Source organism: Serinus canaria, chromosome 7 (assembly GCF_022539315.1).
Source record: "Serinus canaria isolate serCan28SL12 chromosome 7, serCan2020, whole genome shotgun sequence".
NCBI classification, from domain to species: Eukaryota; Metazoa; Chordata; class Aves; order Passeriformes; family Fringillidae; genus Serinus; species Serinus canaria.
Window position 1 is genome coordinate 169,774 of NC_066321.1, and position 20,889 is coordinate 190,662.

Below are 20,889 nucleotides of genomic sequence, written 5' to 3' on the forward strand. Positions count from 1 at the left end.
GCTGAGCGTGTATGTGAAGGCGGGGGGGAGGGCGATGGTGTAAGTTACCTGACGGCTGCTGGGCCTGGGGCAGCACTCTTTGTTGCACCTCCCCTTGCTCTGCTCGAGGGCCGCGCCTGTGGCGGGCGGAGGCCGGGGTGAGGCGGTCACCGTGTCGATCTCAGCAGCAGAGCGTGTCCCCGCTGCCCTCTAGGACACGGCTGGCGGCCAGCAGTGCTCTGACGTGAGGGCGCGGCAGTGGCCGGGTTAGCATCCGGGCCCGCCAGCATCCCACAGGCGCTGCCACCGCCTGCGCCCACGCAGGGCTCGTGCCCAGGCAGCCATAGCGCCGGCGGCTGCTGTGCGGCTCCGGGCGCACAACAGCCCCTCCGGCTGAGGGCGTGGAGCGCCGAAGGTCGCACAATCCGAGCCCGCGCTGCCTTGGGGCCGGGACCAGTGGCGGCGGTGAGAGCGGGAAACGCAGCTCCGGCTTCCCCCGTGGCCGGCGCTCAGTGGCGCGGCCCGGAGCGGGGCGGGTCGGCCCGGAGCGCACCATGCCGGGAGGCCGGGGGGGCCCCATGCGTGCGCAGCTCCCTGGGCCGTGGCGGGGTGGTCGAGGCAGGAGGCGCGGCGGTCGGAGCGGGATCGGTGCGGGCGGGATCCTTCACGGCCGGCCGGGGGCCCCGCGCAGCCGGGGCAGGGTCTTGTTTACCCTGCACACGTGCCACTGGAGCTCGGGGTGACTCCGCCGACCTTCCGAGCTCGTCCGGGCCGCGCTGCCGGTGCCATGAGTTGGGTGGGGGTGGGCTGCGGGAAAGAGCAATAGGGGAGCGGCTGCCAGCCGTGTCGAGAATTGCTGCAGCTCTTCCTGTGGGCCGTGCTGCTGGTTTGTGGATTGCGAGAAAAAAATACGTAATTGCTAGAGATGATGCTGTGGTGCTGAACATCTCTCTGGTGACGAATGCTCCCGCTGCTCCTAGCTTCCTCAGTCGATTTATTGATACTAAAACCTCTTGTTCTTAGGTTTGCTTTTCTGCAGGGAGGTCCTGCAAGTCTCCTGACAGTGAGATCAAGGTGCCTTTTTCAGCTCATCTTTCCAGATGTTTTCTCTCATTCTTCGGTTTCTTATAGTTGAAGAAAATATGTTTATTTTCTTTCTGCAGCTATGTTACTGATACTCCTTCATTTGTTTAATGGTTATAAAGAGAGTGGTAGTAAAACTGAATATCCTGAAGCTAAAGTAGGTAGTATTCAATGATCTTGTCCTTAACTAAATCAGTGTGCCGTACACTGTCTGAAGAGAACAAGTATTTTGCCCTTACATATGCACCTTTGTGTCTGTGTGTACATGTACATACCTCTGCATATGTGTGCATACATTTATACATAATCACATGTCCACATACATACAAACATATGTATGTGTGTGTGTATGTTTCTATGTTAAAAAAAAAAGTGTGAATATACATGGTTTTGTTTGCAGATGCCTCAGCATTGAAATTATTATTCAGAATGAAGCATTTATCTAAAACAGCAGACTATTATATAAGTTAACTCAATATAAATAGTATTACTGGGAGGAGGGAGTTTCATTATAAACAGCTTATAAGTGCTTTAGGCACTTCATTTTGTCTCTGTGCATTTATTCTCAGGAAACTTGTTTGTGATCTGCAGCATGGGGAGTAACTGGTTGGAATGTACCTCTTTGGGGATTTCCTGGACCTCAGCAGTGTAAATCACTTGTCTGATACAATTTAAACTGGTTCTAGCAGTTTTACATCCTGGGAAAATGTGTGTGAAATTCACATTGCCTTTTGTTCTGTGTAGCAGCAAATGCAATTTCTGGAGAGGTTCCAATGCTGATCACCCAATTAATATTCACATTTTGACTTAAACATTTTAGTCAGGCTGGTCAAACTTTGGATTGGCGATACAAGTATGTGGTATTGCGCTGATGTTTTGCCATCACTACTGTTGCTCTCTGAAAGTAAGCAGAAGGGAGCTCTTGGAAAAATTCAAACAAAGAGGAAGAGGGTGCAAGTAAGGACAGGTATGCTGGGAGGACTACAGAGAGATCTTTCGGGCAGTCAGGGATTACGGGAAGACTAAAGTCCTGATGGAATTAAATCCAGCCAGGGATGTCAGGGGCAACAAGAAAAGCTTTAATAGGTATGTTGGTAATAAAAGGAAGATTAGGAGAAATGTGGGCCCCCTCTGGAAGGAAACAGGAGACCTGGTTACCCAAGACATGGAGAAGGCTGAGGTACTCAATGACTTTTTTATCTCGGTCTTCACTGGAACGTGCTCCAGCCACAAAAAGGCTGGAAAGGGTCTTTTTACAAGGGCATGCAGTGATGGGGGGGGCGGTGGATTTAAACTGAGAGTATGTTTAGATTAGAGATTAGGAAGAAATTCTGGGCTGTGAGGGTAGTGAAGCCCTGGCACAGGGTGCCTAGATAAGCTGCGACTGCCCCATCCCTGGAAGCAACCAGGCTGGATGAGGCTTGGAGCAACCTTGGGTAGTGGAAGGTGTCCCTGCCCATGGCAGGGGGTTGAAACTGCATGGGCTTTAAGGTTCCTTTCAACCCAAATTAGTCTGTGATTTTATGATTCTCTGCTTAAGCAATGCTAGCTGAAAATCTTACTTTGCAAATGAGTTTTTTCTTTTTTTTTCTTCAGTATTTGTCTTGCTAAGTTAGTATGTTTCATTTACAAAACAGGAAAATTAAGTCTGTTGTACTCTTTTTCAGATTTTTATTTTTTCAAATGGCGACATTAATTCGCACTTTATCAGATCATAGTGATGATGTCAATTATTGTGCCTTCTCATCATCGTGCTTGGCTACCTGTTCCTTGGACAAAACAATTCGTGTTTATTCTTTGAGCGACTTTGCTGAGCTCCCGTACTCGCCTTTGGAAGGTCACACGTACGCCGTGCACTGCTGCTGCTTCTCGCCGTCGGGGCTGGTGCTGGCCTCGTGCTCCACGGACGGCACCTCGGCGCTGTGGGACACCCGCGACGGCCGCAGGCTGGCCGTGCTCCAGCAGCCCGGGGCCAGCCCCGTCAGGGTCTGCCGCTTCTCTCCCGAGGCCGCCTACCTGTTGGCAGGGGCAGCGGATGGCAGCGTGGTTCTTTGGAACGTGCGGTCCATGAAACTGTACAGGTGAGTGCCGAATGTTTTTTGACAAATACTTTGTTTTGAGGTGAATATAGTTCAGGCAGCATGCTGTACTGTATACAAGATATGCAGACTTACACCTCGGATGGATATCACAAGGAAACCGGGATAGGATTTAGATGACCAACAGATTATCAATAGGAGAGGGAGAAGTGCTAAGTAGCTTTTTGGTTTTTTAAGTTAAACAACGAGAACTCAAGAAGCTTTAATTTTTACAAGGTTATCATACATCTAAGTCCTGATTTTTTTAAAGTTAATTTCACTGATTTAATGTGAGTTCAGGATGCATTGCACACTATGCACCTGGTTTCTAAGCAGTGGGTCAGCAAACTGTGGTACATAATAGACAGTTAGTGGAGCCTGACTATACTGTGTGCTTTATATTGCATTACACGTAGTAGTATAAATTTTATGTTTAATCACTAGGAGTTTGGTGTTCAGGAAGGTCTTAGAAGCTTGCTGGTAATCCAGCAACCAGAGTTTGGAAACTATGGGCCTATCCCAAAACTGTACATTTTAAGACATAAAGTGACAAAAGAAGTATTGGTACTAAATAAGTTAAACATGACAGTAAACATTTCACATAGGTTTCCAAGAAACATTTTAAACAAAGCAGATGAGCATATTTATTGGTGTTGCAAGTTAAAGGCATGAACCTTAGAGCTATCTTCAGAGTCTTCTTCTACATCTCAGTCTTTCAGTGAATTCTTCAGGCCAGTTGTTGTAATCTGTACTTAGACAAGACATTATTTAGGTTTTAGGGCTTATTATGCAACTGAATTACTCTCTAAAGTTAGAGAAGTAGTTAAGAATTTGAGCAAACTGATGTTTCACACAGGATTGAGGGAGCAACTGTTTCTAAAAGGCAGAATTGTTTGATGTTGGTAGTCCCCTGTAAAGCATGTCCCTCTTAGCCTTCCACAGTGGTGATTTATGTGGGAAATTGTACAGTTTTTCAAAATTATTGATTATAGTTACTTGAAATTGTGTACATCTGGACGTTTGTCCATAAATTGTCCAAGATTTTTGCCACCATGTTTTTTGTAATACATAAAGAAACACCGAAATGGTTTCTGGTAGTAAAGAGGTACTGATAACCTATTTCTTCCTAGTTTTATCTTTCAGAAAAATTGGGAAATTCAGTCATTAGTATTCTAAAATCTGAGGATTTATTTGTTTTGAGACATTACTAGTGAAGAGATCTTTTTTTCTTTATTCAGAATGCTTGTTGCTGAAGGGAAAACCCCAGAAATATGAAAACAACATTTCTTCCAGTTGTATGCTCTTAATACTGCATGTTTTAGACCTACACCCTAATTTTCTTCTAGTTGAATGGTGAATGTATAATGACTACTTAGAAATTGTATTGGTATTACAAGTAGAAATTATTCTGCTTTGGTCTTTTCATTGTAGAGAAATAAGAAAAAACTTGAACATTATGATCCTATCCCCTTCAATTATTAAAAGTTCATTTCAGAGTGTTAACAGGCCAGCAGTAGTCAATTTAATTTTATATCTATTTTGGAATATGCATGTATGTATGCATTTTCAGCTGATGAATATTTTTATTGTGATTTGTAATTGCAGGTAGAAAAATGCACATGTCCTGGTTTTAATAGTTGAAATCAGTATAACATAGAAATCATCAAAGTGCTTAAAAATTATGTCAGAGGAATTTAGTTAACCATCTAATGTCAATCTGTGTCTTCTGTTTCTTTTGAAACAGTTGATTGTGTTGATGCTGAAAATAAGAAAACATTTAACTACACTATTTTGTCACTTGACAAAATATATGAATGGTAATTTTAATAAAATTACATAAAATTTGCTCCTTATCTACTCAGCTGTTGTAATTGACAGTTTGGATTGTGAAGTAAGGTGGCTATTTAAATAAGTTCTATGGTGGATGTGAACAACAGGAAAGCAGCTTGACTTATGTTTATTTCTTACTGGTCTCTATTTCCTGTTCAGTAGTAAGTTACAAAACTGGTATCGGCCTGCAAATTTTAAATGCATGCACAATGCTATTTATTTTACTGTTACAATGCTGTTTTGCTACAATTTACTTTACAATGCTATTTTGCTTTCAGAGCAACTGAAAGCAAATCTGCAACTTTTTGTGGGAAAGAAGGAAATTTGTAAAAGCTACACTAAAGAAAAAGGATTGTACATATAAAAATGGAAAGCACTGTAGTGGATTTGATAGTATTCTTAATAAAAGAATTGAGACAATGCTTTTTAGAAGGTCATGGGTCTGATTAGTGTGACACTGAGGAAAATTTAATTGACTTGTCTTCTGTGACATTAAGTTTGACACCTCTGGCTTTAATTAAAATTTCTGTCAGTAAAAGAGGATTAGCAGCTGTTCTACAAAGTATGATGACAGAGTAAATAGTTCTGACATTTCTTGTCATGTGACTGTTTCTCATGGCTGTGATTTTCTCCCCGCACTTAAAGACAGCTATGCACGCTTGGCTGGATCTGGTGTCCATTAAAAGGAGTGAGACTCTTTCGATTAACTTTAGGTTATCAGATAACGTAAAGGATGTCAGGTTGGCCCCACTTCCTTCCTGAGGGTTGACCACACTTCCATATCTGCTAGAAATTTTCTTTGAAGATCAGTTTTACAAAGTGCTTTGGCTGACTTAAAATGCATAATTTCTTTTCCACATTGCTTTCTCTTTCGTACAAGTGGTGCAAAATTAATCCTACATCATAAATCACAAAGTGTTCTACTCAGCTACAGCTTATCATATGGGCTAGTAGGTGTTCTCTTTTTTCTCTAAAACCAGAAAAAGTGTCCGTCTTTTTTCCCCTTGTTTGTGTACATGTAAATCTGTGTTAATTATAGTTGTATATGTATCTTTGACTTTTAAAATGTATCCTGCCATAGAATTTTAACAGTACATTGTGCCTTTTAATTGTTAAGTCCATGCACATTGTCTTTCATTTGAAAATTATTTTATCACTCACTTAAAATTATTGCCTTGGGCCTCCATCTCATGTTTTTCCTCCTGCTGTCAAAGAGCCTATCTGGTCCCTGCTGCAGAGCTTATTTTGCTCTTTTCATAGTTGGTTTGAGTTTCTCTTTCCTCTGTTAGCTAGTTCCAAAGTGCAAACCTTAGAAGAGTTTGGCTTATTGCATCAGACTGCATTTGAGAGGTCACTTTGTAGAACTTTACCTACTCTAAATTCAAATCCTGTGTACTCTTGCTTTTCAGATCTGGGAAAGTTAAAGGTGGCTCTTTGATGGCTTGTGCATTTTCTCCCAGTGGAAACTTCTTTGTCACTGGATCATCAAGTGGTGATTTAACCATTTGGGATGATAAAATGAGATGCCTGTATAATGAAAAAGCACATGATCTTGGCGTTACCTGCTGTGATATTTCTTCACATCCAGTATCTGGTCAGTTATTCAAACTCATCCGAGGAGGAACATTTTAAAAAGAGATATTTATTTCTCCCTAGCTCTTGTTTTCATATTATTTTTGCCATTGGTGCTCAAAATACAAATGACCTTGTGAAGAGCTGATGTTTTTGAATGTTCTGAATATTCGTAAGTAAAGGTTGTGGTCAAGTTGGTGGCAAGGAATGTACTAGGTCAACAAACAGGGTGATAACTTTAAGTATCTAATTACCCCCGTGGCATACAAGGGTGTTAGGAGATGCAGTGTTTGATTACCATTCCCACTTGATTCTTTCACATTTTGGTTCCCAAGAAGCAGGACTGGATTAAAACAATGTAGAGAGCTGTAAACCTAATAAGCTAAATGCGTGAACTGAGGAATATGAACAGATTGGCTATTTTCCTGCACCTGACTTTGTCATTTAGAGGAATTTGGGGGAGTAATGAGCCCAGAATCGCCTGCATTACACTAAGATGTTCAAAAATCTTGGAGCTGCCTCAGCATTTGATCACATAGTCATTTGCTTCTAATGGAGGTTAGGAAATTGGGAAGAAACCTCTTTGTCAGCTTTAGGAAGTATTGAAGCAGCTTCACTTAATAACCTTGTGTGTATACTTTTGTGCTTTCCAGATCTTCATAGACATATTTAGGCTGTTGTATTCAGAATATACAAGCTGCCCTTTCAAAGGCGCTGAAAGTTATAATTGAGCAGCCACTTGCATCTTCAAGTGCTAAACCTGGCAATAAGTACTTCTGTCTGTGTACTGCCCTGCCTAAGGAGGTGATGCAGAGTAGAAGAAAACATGAGAGGAGCAGTGGGAGAGAAAGCGGGAGGAACCTGAGGAAGAAGGATGTGAACATACACTTCAGAACAGAGAATTAGTGATTGACAATACCAAATCAAACAAATATGTGCCCTCTGAAAGGTGTAGGATCTTACTTGGTGAAAATACTACACAAAAAACATCATTGTGAACTAAGAGTTGCATCTGAGGGCAAAAAATATGTTGCAGCTGAAACAGATCGGAGTGTAATTTCCACCACTCCATTTCATATTGAGATTATTCTCTTGGTTTAAAAACTACAGCCTTCTGCCAAGATAAACAGGCAACAAAGCTGGTATTTCTTGCACTGTGGATTTGTTCTGGCTGATTTCAGATAATTCTTGATTTTTAAATCTATATATTATTGAAAGTCAAGGTATTTCCTTTTGTGTGTTACTGTGTAATCATCAATGGTTGAACCTTCCAGGATTTTTGGCAGACTTAACACATTATGAAATGCATATAAGTAGTGCTTATCCATTACAATTAGAGATAGTTTTAAATTGAGACTCTCTTTACCTGCTTAATTCAGAGCCAGTTTTGATCCAGCGTGTCTGATAGGTTCTTTGTGCTTTAGGCTGTAACAGGTGGTTCTTCTGCCTTTGAAGTGGATTCAGGCACAGTTGCCTAGGAGCTCATGGGATCTAGAGCAGTTGTGGTGGAGTTTGGTGGAGTTCACCATCTTAAGGAATACAAGTCAGGTATGGAATAGAGGCAGGCTCCTGAACTTTAGGAAGGCAGGCTTCCAGCTCTTCAGGGAGGCTGACAGTGGGATCCCCTGGGAGACTGCCCTCAGGGACAAGGGAATGGAACAGAGTTGGCAGATCTTCAGGAAAGTCTTCTACTGAGTGCAAGAGTCAGTAGTCCCCAGGAGCCAGAAACTGGGCAAGGAGGGCAAGAGACTTGCATGGCTGAGTCAAGAACGGCTGGTAAAACTAAAAGGCAAGAAGTAAGTGCACAGGCCGTGGGAGAAAAGATGTGTAACCTGGGAAAAGTATAGAGATGAATTACCATTGTGTAGGAAGGGGATGAGGAAGTCTGAGGTGAAGCTGGAACTGAACCTGGCAAGTGGTGCAATGTTCATGGCCTCTCACCCACCAGCACCCCCAGATCCTTCTTGGCAGGGCTGCTCTCCTCCTGTTCACTCCCCAGCCTGGATTGTTACTGGGGCTTGCCCCAGTCCAGCTGCTGCACCAGCACCTGAGGTTCCCATGGACCAGTGCTCGAGCTTATCCAGGTTCCTCTGGGGTCCTCCCAGATCCTTGTCCTTCTTGTGTCACCCGCACCACTCAGCTTCATGTCATCTGCAAACTTTCTGAGGGTGTGCTTGCTTCCTTCTTGCTGCCTATTAAATATCTAAATAGCACTGTTCCCAATACAGAGCCCTGAGGAACACCAGTGGTCCATTGGGACTCCGAGCAAGGGCATCTAACAGTCCAGTCATGGAACATGATTCAGAAATGTTCATAGCCACTGAATCCAGAAGGGAAAGCTATAAAACTATTGTTGTATTTCACACTTAGTGCAGTATTTACTGAGTGTTTGGCTGGAGTGCAGTCAGGAAATGTCAGTTTATAAAAGTGAAAAGTTGAATGTGTAAAAGTATGAAAATTCCCTGTCAGACATTCTCAAATTTTGTACATGTGTATGTGTTTAATTTTGAGAATTGCAGAACTGTAGAAAAAATTGATATAACCATATAATTTAGATTTAAAAACTCTAGTGGTATAATCAGAGGATTCAAACATTTCCCGCCAAGAAGACATAAAACATGAGCACAGCTCTGGTCTTAATAATTCAGAAAAGAGTATAATGATACCTATTTCTTATGTCCAAACTGTTTTAGAACTTCTGCAATGATTTTTATGCTGATGTAGTTTACTGATCTGCTGTTATTTTCAATGTTTCTGACTCCCATTTATATATTTTAATTTTATCAGATAGTGAAAATGGATTTGAATACTTCCAGATGGCTTCTTGTGGACAAGATAATCATATCAAACTCTGGCTTATTTTGTTTGCAGATTTCCTAGGTTTGTATAGAAATGTTTTTTGAATATACCAATGTCTTAGGTGTTTAGTGACAATTTAAATCGAAAATCAAATTTATACTACTGGATTCACAGCCAAACTAACCACAAGTTGAAAGTTTTCTTTTAATTATTAGCCGGAGAACAGCTAAGGCATTCAGCACTTTGTGATGCTGCTCCATGTAGATTGTATTTGGCAATCTATTTATCAACAAGTATTGAAAGTAAAGATTTTTTAAAAAAAATTCTACTGTGGCCTTTCAACAGGTTGATAGGTTGGAACCTCATAATCTGCCTGGCCAGGAGAGGTTTGTTTTCATGTTTCAGTATATCCTGGGCCTTGAATAAGAGCTGGAGAAAAGAATGTTGGCTCCTGCAAAAACTACAATGTAGAGATTATGTAAATTGCCAAAAATATCTTCAGTGGGTACTTTTTTATAATCTCCTTTATAAAAAAAATGTGTAAGGATTAATATTGTGTGTCCAGATACACATTTAATTATCTAAAACCTTGTGAGACATGCTAAGACTACAAAGTGATAAAGTTTGAGATATTAAAAGGGGAAGTTGTGTCTGTGATATTTTTATCCCCTTTTTTGTAAAGACTGCGTCACAGAGTCACATCTTTGGTGGAGCTTTGGGCTTCTTAGAGCAGCTTGTGTTATACCTTGTCAAATATAGCCATATGTAATGATTTACTTTTTGTATTTTTAGGTGTTCAGTTAAAATATAAATGCACACTGATTGGGCACTCTGCCCCAGTTCTGGCTTGTGCATTTTCATGTGACGGACAGATGATTGTCTCGGGGTAAGCAGCACCTTGTTGCAATGTCAGGCTGTCCTGGTTCATGTTTCAATATTGTAAAACAGAAAGTTCAAAAGAGTTAAAGATTTCTAAATATTTATTATCAATAATTAAGGAATATTTCTGTGACCTCTAGAGCTGTTGAAGTATCTTTACAATCAGTCTGTGTCTTGTAGGTGACTGAGTTTGAAATCTTGGGTTGTGGAAAAAGTTAATGAAACACTTTCTTTTTCCTTCTCTGCATCACTTTCATGTCAATTTTTTTAAGGTCTGTGGACAAGTGCGTCATAATCTATGAAACTGTAAGTATAGCATAATAGAGGATCTTTTGTTGGGGTTGCCTTTAAATATAAACATTGCTTCCGCAGTGCTGTATCAATGAAAAAATACTAAAGAATACAAATTATACTAAGCCAAAATATTTACTCTGCATTTGGGGGCAGGAGGGGAAGGAGTCTAAAGCAAAATATCTCCTGAGAACTGATCAGTCTTTCTGACTTTCTATTTACATTGTGAGGATTTGTCAGATGATTTCTCTGCAGCAGGGTGTTACTCAGTTAATTCCATACTTACGAGTATTACAAGATTCATTTTGAAGTGGAAGGATTTTTTTCTTATCCTAACTATAGCTTAGCTTCCAAAGCAAGGAAGACTGTAACTTTTGACATAAAATCAGGAATGGTGAACATAGAAATTCTGTAATTGGTTATATGTAAAGTGCAAATAGAGGTGTAATAAAGAATTCAAGAATTTTTTTATATTAAGTACAATGTCTTTAAAATATTGTTTAAGAATTTTCTATAATAACGTTATGTCCTTTATGATTCACCTGTAAGTGGTATATATACCTTTAGTACTTTATAGTATTAAAAATAATAATTTTGCTGAAAATGAAGGATGAACAAATTTCAAGTGCAGCTTGCTCTGCGCATACTTGTTGTATTGATACAATTTTTAAATTAGCATTAAAGTTTTTCACCAAAATCACTAATACAATACCTGCAAAGTTTTTGGCCCAGTTATTTTAATAGTTTAAAGTTTAGACAGGTGTGTAAGATGTCTTCTAAAGTTTAGGAGCCTCAGAAATTTGGAAGATGAAGGAAACCACAGCCTACATCTTTCTTAATACTGTTCATCAGCTTTTGTGGCCTTAGGTTTTTTTCAAATGGGACAATAACTGTTCTAGTTCTAAATTCTCCTTTGGATATACTCAAAACCTGCCTGGACATCTGCTCTAGGTGATGCTAATTTAGCAGGGGGGTTGGACTATATGATCTCTATTAGAGGTCCCCAACCATCCTGTGATGGGGGAAAAGTAGGGACAATAAACCTTTGTGGGAGGGAGAGAGATTTCAACCTATATTAGGGAACTTTAATCATGTTTGACAGCTCAAAATATTGGAGTGCTGACTGAACAATTAGTGATTCAGAATAATTTTGCTCATGATCTTTCCAACCTCTCTGTACCTGTCAAAGAAATGCTATTTTTCATAGGAGGTAAAATCTTTCCATAGTAAGTTAAAACTGCCAAAATTCAGGAATTTTGGTTTTTAGTTAGTATTTAGTGGTCAAATAGAGAATAGGCCAAATAGGTGTTGTTAATTATTGGTCCAATTGAAGGCTTGTGGGTTGACCCCCACAATGACCCTTTTGGTCATTTCTAATACAAGATTTGTAGAAGAAGTGTCTGTATCTACACAACCAACCAGCCAATATGGATTTAATTCAGTCAGTGTTTCCAGCCCTCTTCTCCCCGTATGTTCCATGCTGGCTGATTGTGCAAGGGAACAGTGCTCCAGGGAATTGAATAGGGGCTTAAAGCAGGAAATTCAAGTTGTGTTTCTGACTCTGTTGCTGATCAGCTTTGTCAAGGTTGTGTAACTTCTCTGAAGGTCACCTTCTGTCACCTTTCAAGAAGAAATACTCCCTGTTTTGGAAGGAAGCAAACAAGTGAAGAAACACTTTTTTTATTCTTTAAGATTTAAAATCACAACAACTCTTTTACAGAGTACTGGCAATACCCTTCATACTTTGTCTCAGCATAAAAGGTAAGAAACCAACATGATTATTCTGTTTCATAAATAAAAGAAATCCTTTTCTAATGAATTTTCAGACTTTTTTTTATTTGTAGATATGTTACGACTTGTGCTTTTGCACCATGTAGTCCCTTACTTGCCACAGGCTCAATGGATAAAACTGTGCACATATGGCAGCTTGACCTTAAGCAACCCTGTGCAGGTCAGTGTGTGAAGTATTTGAAATCTGTTTTTTTAAATTCAAAACACCTTCTGAAGATGCAAAAATCCCTCATTCTTACCTGATATTGCACTTAATGTGTAACATCAGGATTGTGTGCATGCTTTTTATCTTCTAATTAACCCGATTAATGCCCGGAAGAGGTATTCTCTTTTTGTTATTTTGTAAAGAAAAAAATACTAGACATATCTTAATTTTATTAGTTTGGTCTATCTGTTTTTCTGATACTTGCAGTTGCTTATTCTTTGGACAGCATTTAAGAGATTAATGTTATTGCCAGTGTTAAAACCCTTCTTGGACACCCGTAATTTGTGACGGGTTGAAAATAGGCTAATTGCAAGTGTGATAAAATATGCTAATTGTCAATTACACTTGCAATTAGAAATGCATTTTACTAATTGCTATAGGTGAAAAACTAATTGTACAAATGACATTAGTGCCATTAATATAGGATAACTAATGGTACAAATTAGACCAGCACCTAAGTTTGTAGAACAAAGGTACATTTTGTCTTTTTTTCAAAGCACAACAGTAGGTTTGTAATTTGATGTACCTTCTAAGGACGTGCAAGGTGATTCCAGTATCTACTAGCACTTTTCTGGTTGGTTGCTCAATTCAAATTTGACAGAAGTGTAGGCTTCTAAGAGATTAAATTCCTCTAAACTTTGAAAATTGATAGGTACAAGGTAAACCCAAATTACTGCCCTCCCTTACAAAGGAATCTCTAAGAAGCATTTATTTTCTTAGTTGAAGAATGTCTAGTACTGGGAACACTTGAAAACAGGGTCTCTTAATGACATTGTTTCTTTGAACTGAGAATTTCATTGTTGTTTGCTTTTGGGGGGGGTTGTGGTGAGGTTTGTTTGTGGGGGAGGGAGGATGGTGTTGTTTGTTTTTAATTAGGATTTTTTGTTTTGTTTTGTTTTTTAACTCTTTCATTGTCAAAGGAGGTACTGTAGAAAATGAATCAAAGGTGGCTATTGAGGACTGGTCAGAGGATGATGTTTCAGCCTGGCTCTGTGCACAGGATTTAGCAGACTTTGTTGGACTTTTCAAAATGAATAATATTGATGGCAAGGAACTACTGAATCTTACTAAGGAAAGTCTTGCTAATGAATTAAAAATTGGTAAGAGTATTGAAATCCAAATAGTTTTTAATCTCTAGAGTACTTTGAAATGTTGTAATATAAGCAAGTTAGGAGTTTCATACATGGATTTTTTTTTTTTCCCTGGAAAAATCCATTTTTCCCCATGGATTTATTTTTTTTAAATTTCATTTCCCTGTTAAAAACCCCCTTATTTTACATTGTCCGGAGTATTTTTTTTTTTTTTTTTTTTTTTTTTTTTTTTTTTGTGTGTGTGTGTGTGTGTGTGTGTTTGCTCATACCTGGAGACATACTAGACATAATAGTGCACTTCTATTAATGATACTGTTAAATGGTCTTACCTGATTTTGTTTCTATTTTCCTTGTTCGATCTTGTATTATTAAGCCGTGGAAAAGGAATTTCAGCTTTTCTCTATAATTCATGCTTCTCACTTTGGTAAATAGGGTGGTCTATAGTTTTTCCTATCAGCCTGCAGAAGTGCAGTTTAGAATTGCAGGTGGTCACCAACCTTGAATTGAACAGTGAAATTCCTAAGTGTACATTTGATGATGACTTTTGGTGAGGACCAAGCAAAGCTTGCCTGGCTCAGACAATTTCTAATGCATCAGGTTCATACACTGTCCTATTGCTTTATTGCAAAACTGTGATTGATTACATTTTAGAAGGAATCAAAAGGAAGCACCATATTAGTAATGATTCCACAGTGACGATGATGAAATAAGGCTTTAAAGATAGCGAATTGCACTGGAACTTTCAAAATAAAAGTTCTCTATTAATTTTGATGGCCAGATTTAGGTGTAAATTAGATGCTAATACATTTGCTAAAGTGAGGTCAAGTATGACAAAAGCCTGAATGAGGTAAGAAACCTATTAGAAAGTACAGTTGGCTATTTTTCGTTGTAGGAAGACTGCTCCCTTTCTCTGTGTGTGTGTGTGGACTATATTGGATCATATTATTTCAGCTTTATTGAAATCTAGAAATAACAGAAATGCTGGGAATCTGTCAGGAATTGTCATCCATGAAAGACACTTGGCTACCTCAGTTTATGCAAACATTTTCCTTAGCACTGAAGTAGCATAAAAGTTTGTTGCAGTAATTGCCAGCTGAGGCTAATCAGATAATGCTGACTAGAAAGTTCTGTGAAAATTGAATGTAGTGTGACTTGCTACAAAGAGAGTTCTCTGTGGGGAGAAGGTATAGAACAGTATAGAAATTATGGCCTCATATATCTGACTTGAAAAATTGTTCTTTATCTGCCATAGCTCAAGCATTTACAAAGTAGGAAAATACTACTTGCCGAAAACGAACAACATTTTCTGTGTTACTCAAATTCCTGTTTAACTAAATTTTAGGTGTCTACCACCATACAAATGCTTGAATGAGCATGTCCTTTCTCTCCTTGATAACCTGTTTTCTTTCCTCTGAGACTGTGATGTAAGATCTAGCTGAAGACCTCTCTGGAAGTTTTTCACAGTCTTTGCAGTTTGGAGGACATCAGTATTCTTTAAAAACCACAGGCTGAGGCACCTTTCAGTTGTGCCTTTGTAAGCCCCAGACAGCACTGCTGTACAGCAGGTGTAGAGTATCAGAGGTGGGTATGACCAGGCGTGTTGAATGCCATTGAGAAGGCAAAGGGAAATCCAGTCTGTTGGAGGTGCTGGCAGCACCTGTGCACAGCTGAACCTTCTCACTGGCACTGCTTTGTCCCGTGCCAAGGGCAGCCCTGCGGTGTCCCGGGGCCGGGTGTGGCCGCAGGGCAGCGCTGCCCCCGCACTGTGTAGGTCAATGGCATGGCCACCAGGCCACTGCTCTGCCACGGCTCTGCTGCACTTGCACTGGTTTTACTGACTGCTTTCATTACTACCCAAAGTTCCTGTTGCACAGCAGGAGAGAGGAACTGTGGCAGAGCTGACTGGAGTGGGAGCCAGGCCTGGCTGCAGGCTTCTGGTTTAGGGGGTGGTGAGATGGAGCTATGTCTCCTGTAACAAAGGTGCTGACTATTCCAAGACCTGACCTCTTTGCCTTACCTGTCTGTGAGTCCACTTCATGTACAAATAATTTTTCAGAGTCTCTAGGTCTGCGCAGTAAAGTTCTCCGGAAAATTGAAGAACTGAGGATGACAATGATGTCGGTTTCTGTTCCCGATGAGTTCCTATGTCCTATAACAAGAGAGCTTATGAAAGATCCTGTCATTGCCACAGGTATGTCTTTACATGACATGGACTAAAACTAATTACTTGAGGGTAAAGATAGGCCCATTTTTGTGTTCTCACACCTACTTTAACAGCAGACAGATAAAAAGAGAAACTATTCTAAATAGCTGTTGCAACAAACCAGAATTGTGATATTTAATTTGCTGAATTACAGCTCTGATATGGAGAAAAATACTGTATCAAGCAACTTCTTCCTTTTCTTAATGTGCCTTTGTAAATATAATTACAAGCCTAATAACAGTGTTGGCTCAGTAAATGCAAAATGGAATTGTGCATTCAGTGGGGCAAAAAGGAAACAAACAAATCAAACCAGCACCCTCCCCCCCAAAAAACAAACAAACAAACAAAAAAAACCAACAAAAAACTCCAGGCTCATTTCTATGCTTAGCATACCATCTATAGGGCACTTAAAAGTTTGTACAGAATGAAACTCCTTTAAATGCAGCTGCTATTGGAACTGTGATATGTCAGCAGCATAAGATATTATGTAGTTAAAACATTTTATGAAGAACTATTGTTTTGTAGTTCTATTCTTGGGGAGAGAGGGAAGGGTGAGCATACAAACATCAGAAGATCAGGTTTGGTTTGGTTTTTTTTTTGTTGCTCTGTAAATAACAACTAACTTCATCCAGTTCTGAGGTATAAGGGCAGACTTCTGAGAATTAAAATGGCCAAAATATTTGCTAACAGCTGGAATGATAGTTGCTTTATTCAATAAGAAGTAAGGAGACAAGAGGAGGGGCATATAGGGCCCAGGCTTGTATTCCACAACAGATATTCCTGGGTGACTGACACTTAGCTGGGGCCTAATTTTTGTTCTTTAAGGATTAGCTGGTTCAGCTACCAACTCTTAGAGCCAAAGTCCTGAATCTGGGCAGGTGGTGAGGGCTCTGCACAGGCACAGCTCAGGGCTGGGTCAGCCAGGTGGACAAGCCCCCTGTTCAGCAAAGCAGAAGACTTTAGCTGTGTTAGGCAATTGATGGTAATGAGCTTTTACTTCACATTATGGATCATTCAAACTGAAAAGAAAGTCTTATTTAACTTGTGCATAATATATTTTGGTGCTTTGCAGGTAGAGATAGATACATAAAACTAGCCAGAACTGTTTATATCCACAGTAAAGATTTGACATACAGTGTACTTATTCTAGATCTCAATTTTCCTGTTTGGATGATTCCTTACTTCCCTTTTACATTTAAACAGCTAACATCTGCATGGTGCCACAGTGCCCAAGCCTCTGTAATATGAGCTTTTGTTGATGGTTTCTTTGCAGATGGCTATTCCTATGAAAGGGAAGCAATGGAAAACTGGATCAGCAATAGACGCTCTAGTCCCATGACGAATCTTCCTCTCCACTCTCTTATGCTCACACCAAACCGAACACTAAAAATGGCCATTAGTCGCTGGCTAGAGACTCAGCAGAAATAGTTACACCACTTAATTTTGAAGTTGTTTGTTAAAATTAATTGAAATTTTACGCAGGAATTAATTGTATCAGAAACAAATGGAAAGGAAAACTTGTGTTCCTCTTCTATCTGTGGCTGGTTGAACCTTCACTGGTAGAAACTCCCAGAAGAACTTTAAGCTCCTGGTAGTTCTACCTTGTGGTATTTCTGTTTAAGAATCAAGTACTCAAACTCAGTTTTTCAAATGAAATTTTCTTATAATTTTTACTACATTTATGAGTTTTGAGTCTTCATCTTGCCAAATCAGTCTTTCAGAAGGTAAGAAATAGCAAAGTACAGGATCTGTATTTCTTTTTCTACTCTAACAAACCAAAATGTCTCTTTCTCTGTTCCCCATTACTGGACATGTAGTTGAAAAAGCGGGGAGAGAGTTTCTCCTGTAACCATCAGGGACTGCATCTCATCCCACAGGTATTATTAATAATCTTTATTTTGTATGGAAAGAGTACAGTAGCTGTGCAAAAATAGAACTACAGGACAAGACTAATATTGGACTTGTACAAAATATCAAAGAAACAGTAATAAATAAGCTAAAGTGTAATGATACAAACTGCAAAAAGATGTGTAGAACTGGGTACAGCTGTTTATAATGTACACAGAACACTGTAATCAAGCACGATGGGAAGAATATAAAGCTGAGCACTCCAACTGAATTGCACTCATAGGAATGTCACTGCAGCAGTTCAGTTTCAGTATGTTCTTGCCAATAAAAATCCTCATTTCCTTAAAAAAAAACCAATGTCTCAACTTCATCCTGTCATGCAACTGCACATACGCTGTTCCTCAAACTTTAACATTCACTCCATCCCTTTCTTAGGTTTCCCATAAAAACATTTTCTAAGCATTTAGTTGTTGTACCTTTTCACAAATAAACAATAAATCATTTTGCTTTAAGATAGCACCCAAAGGTGATTACATACCCTATATAAAGTGCGGTTAATGTTAATAGGCCATAATAGTGTGTTCTTCAGTGCAATAACCAATATGGTCAAAGCCTCCCAATACACATGCAAATGTCACTCACTTTATTTCATTTCTTCTATTTACTAAAAATAGTTTTATTTACATATCAAAGCATGGCTGCTTATAGTTTACTCTTACACAAATTATTTATGCTTCCTAAATGTACATCATGCAACCCAAATTAGATCCCACTAGAAAAGTGATAAAATAATTTGATTTGAAAAAAATGCATGCATGTACAGATCTGAGTATTGTGCAGCAGATTATCGCCCTTAGCGCTGCTGTGAGACATCAGCACGTAAGCATTTGAGAGGCACGAGTACTACGTGTGAGATGCAAGAGAACCAAAAGCTAAGATTGAAGCTGTATGTGAAAGGAAAGGCTTATTTAATGGTAACATGTGATGGGAAGGATTTCTGCTCGAGCTCCTAGGCCAACCTAATTAAGTCTTTCTACACTAATTTGTTATTCCAGTTACTGTCACTGCCCTGTGATGGTAGGAACAGTTGGAAGTGGTTGTATCCCATTAAAGACTGCTCCCTGGGACCCAGCCATGCCAAGGCAGTCAGTGTTCTGTAGAGCAGTCAGACCCTGTGATGTTGTGAGCCCAGTCTACCCTGTCACTATTGGTACAGAACAGTATTTATACATTTGATTCAATGAACGATCGCTTTGGTTTTGCTGTGGTGATGTGACTGAGGTGGCTGTCCTGAGTGCTGTGGGATGGCAGTTTGGCTACAGCATCAGGGTATACATGAGAAACTTGGCTGGGTGATCTGCTGTCTGTACAGTGGGGAGAGATTTGGCATGTGAGCTCCTCACATTCTTTTGTTTTTATGCTGCTCTGGCTGCCATCTCCTGGGACAGCACCTGTAGAGGATCCCTTAGCTGAGTAGTGTTTAACTGAGAACTGCTCCAAGTTGGAGGGCTGAATGCCTGCAGAAGCAACGTTTGTGGATAATCCATCTGGTGCCTGAGAGTGCCAAGTGCGATTAGATTGTGTGTTTTGCTGCTGAAATCTTGCAGTCTTGTCCATGATTCCCATAAACGGGGTATTGCGAGGTCGGTGCTCAGTGCCCTGAGCTTGACTGATGTTGGTCTCCTTGAGTCGAACATCTGGGCCCAGCCCCTTAACACTGCCTGACAAACTGCTAGCTGAAGTGAAGCTGCTTGATGAGCTGGCAAGAATCACACTACTGGATGGAGAGCCAGAAGAGCCACCACTTTGCTGCCTTGAGTCACTGATATTCATTGGAGCAGAGGCTGTTGATGTGTCACCAGGTTTAGATTTACTAGCAAAAGAACGAGAAGAGAGAGTCTCATGATGCTGTGGATGTGAACGCTGGCTGGACACAAACTTCTCATTGTGCACTTCAGCAGTGGGATCTGTGGAAACGCTTCCAGATGCCAATATGCTTGTCCCATCCAGCTGTTGACTTCCACAGTGCCGGATGGGCAAGGGACTGTGGGGAAGATGCTGCAAAGAGGATTGTGGCTTGGTGCTACATTGAGTGCTTCCTGGTTTAGACCCAGGCTGGATGGAGCTCAGATGCTGATTCGTTTTTACAATCTGTGCCTGCTTTGTTGGCTGCATAATCAAGCCTGGCTCTCTCAGATACTTGTTGCTTGTTCTGCTTTGAGGGGACACACACTGAGCTTTTTGAACACCTTCTTGAAGGGTCCTGCTAAATAATGAAGCAGCTGAGGAAGATTGCAGCCTTTGTGGAGGAGAAACAGATTCACTGGGGTGTGGCAGGTCATCTTCCCTGTCTTGAAGATTAAAATTATCGTTCACACCGGATGCAATTCCTTCCTCCTCATTGTCAGAATTGCTGGTTTGTTCAAGTAGCTGTGGAGATGGACGCTTCTGTTGCTGTGTTCTCTGGAACTGTTTGCACTCCTCTTCCACCCGAGCCAAGAGACGTTTTATCTCCTGATTGCTGGGGCATATCTGAGTGGCTTCCCGTAGGTCAGAGAGAGCAGCAAGTAGTTTTCTGTTTAGGAAGAAATAAGTAAACAATGAAAACTGGGGCAAATCTGTGTCCCAGCATTGCCTACTACTAATCCACCTCCATCCTTTTAGCAAAATGTCCTGATTTGTTGCTTCCTGCTGCAGGTGGTGACAAATTAGAACTGGAAATTCTCCACCTCAGGAAATTTTTAACTAGGGTGGAATTGCAGACCCAATCCTGAATGCTTCCCTGAACTATCCTGATACCCTATGCAGGCAGGCAGGAGAACACTCTGCTGGGAACACCAGGAACTGACAATTTGTCTCACAAGCTCTTCCACTGTTACCTCCAGAGTAGGGAACCTGCTGAATTCTGCTTCATGACCATTTACTGATGTTTACAAAAGACATGGTGAATCAAAAAGGCACCTGTTCCTGTACTTCAGCTATACCACTATAGTTTGTTATTCTTTCAACCTAAAGAGACAGTTCCTCCTCCCCTTATTTTTGTCTTCAACTGCTAACGATTCATCATATTCTTTCCTATCAAAGCAGCCAGTAATAAACTGTAAGTTTGGCAATAAATAATGAAGTGCTGGAACTGGGTGGCACACTGCTGGTCACATTCTGCTGAGTCATGTGGAGCAGCAGACCTATTCACTGTTACATTTAAAATAATCCCTCTTCAAATGAATTTGTTACTTTCTG

The 20,889-nt window shown here is 40.3% G+C and overlaps 2 protein-coding genes across 9 annotated transcripts in view; one reads left to right on the forward strand and one right to left on the reverse strand.

The window, feature by feature from the left end:
- The first annotated feature begins 309 nt into the window (after positions 1-309).
- On the forward strand, positions 310-18,002 carry WDSUB1 (WD repeat, sterile alpha motif and U-box domain containing 1). 3 transcript variants are annotated; one of them, XM_050976961.1, is made up of 11 exons: positions 310-444; positions 2,730-3,143; positions 6,380-6,564; positions 9,330-9,422; positions 10,134-10,227; positions 10,493-10,526; positions 12,232-12,272; positions 12,338-12,462; positions 13,428-13,607; positions 15,655-15,789; positions 17,075-18,002. In XM_050976961.1, the coding sequence occupies exons 2-11, from the start codon at positions 2,746-2,748 to the stop codon at positions 17,227-17,229; spliced, it is 1,440 nt and encodes a 479-aa protein (XP_050832918.1). In that variant the 5' UTR covers positions 310-444; positions 2,730-2,745; the 3' UTR covers positions 17,230-18,002. The 3 variants fall into 3 exon arrangements, with proteins under 3 accessions (XP_050832918.1, XP_050832916.1, XP_050832917.1); XM_050976959.1 differs by lacking the exon at positions 310-444 and adding an exon at positions 592-2,242; XM_050976960.1 differs by lacking the exon at positions 310-444 and adding an exon at positions 593-2,242 and having other exon boundaries at positions 12,356-12,462.
- TANC1 (tetratricopeptide repeat, ankyrin repeat and coiled-coil containing 1) overlaps positions 17,680-20,889 on the reverse strand; it is a 61,166-nt gene continuing 57,956 nt past the window's right edge. For all 6 annotated transcript variants that reach the window (XM_030241653.2, XM_030241654.2, XM_030241652.2 and 3 more), the window contains one exon: positions 17,680-20,224. In XM_030241653.2, coding sequence (XP_030097513.1) covers positions 18,874-20,224 — 1,351 coding nt within the window. In that variant the 3' untranslated portion in view covers positions 17,680-18,873. The remainder of the gene's footprint in view (positions 20,225-20,889) is intronic.

Bases quoted from the DNA above. Each gene is read 5' to 3' on its own strand.
- WDSUB1 (XM_050976959.1), top strand. From the start codon at position 2,118: ATGTCAGGGGCAACAAGAAAAGCTTTAATAGGTATGTTGGTAATAAAA. The intron at 6,565-9,329 runs GTCAGTTATTCA...TAATTTTATCAG, and splicing joins TTCTTCACATCCAGTATCTG to ATAGTGAAAATGGATTTGAA. The intron at 9,423-10,133 runs GTTTGTATAGAA...TTGTATTTTTAG, and splicing joins TTTGTTTGCAGATTTCCTAG to GTGTTCAGTTAAAATATAAA.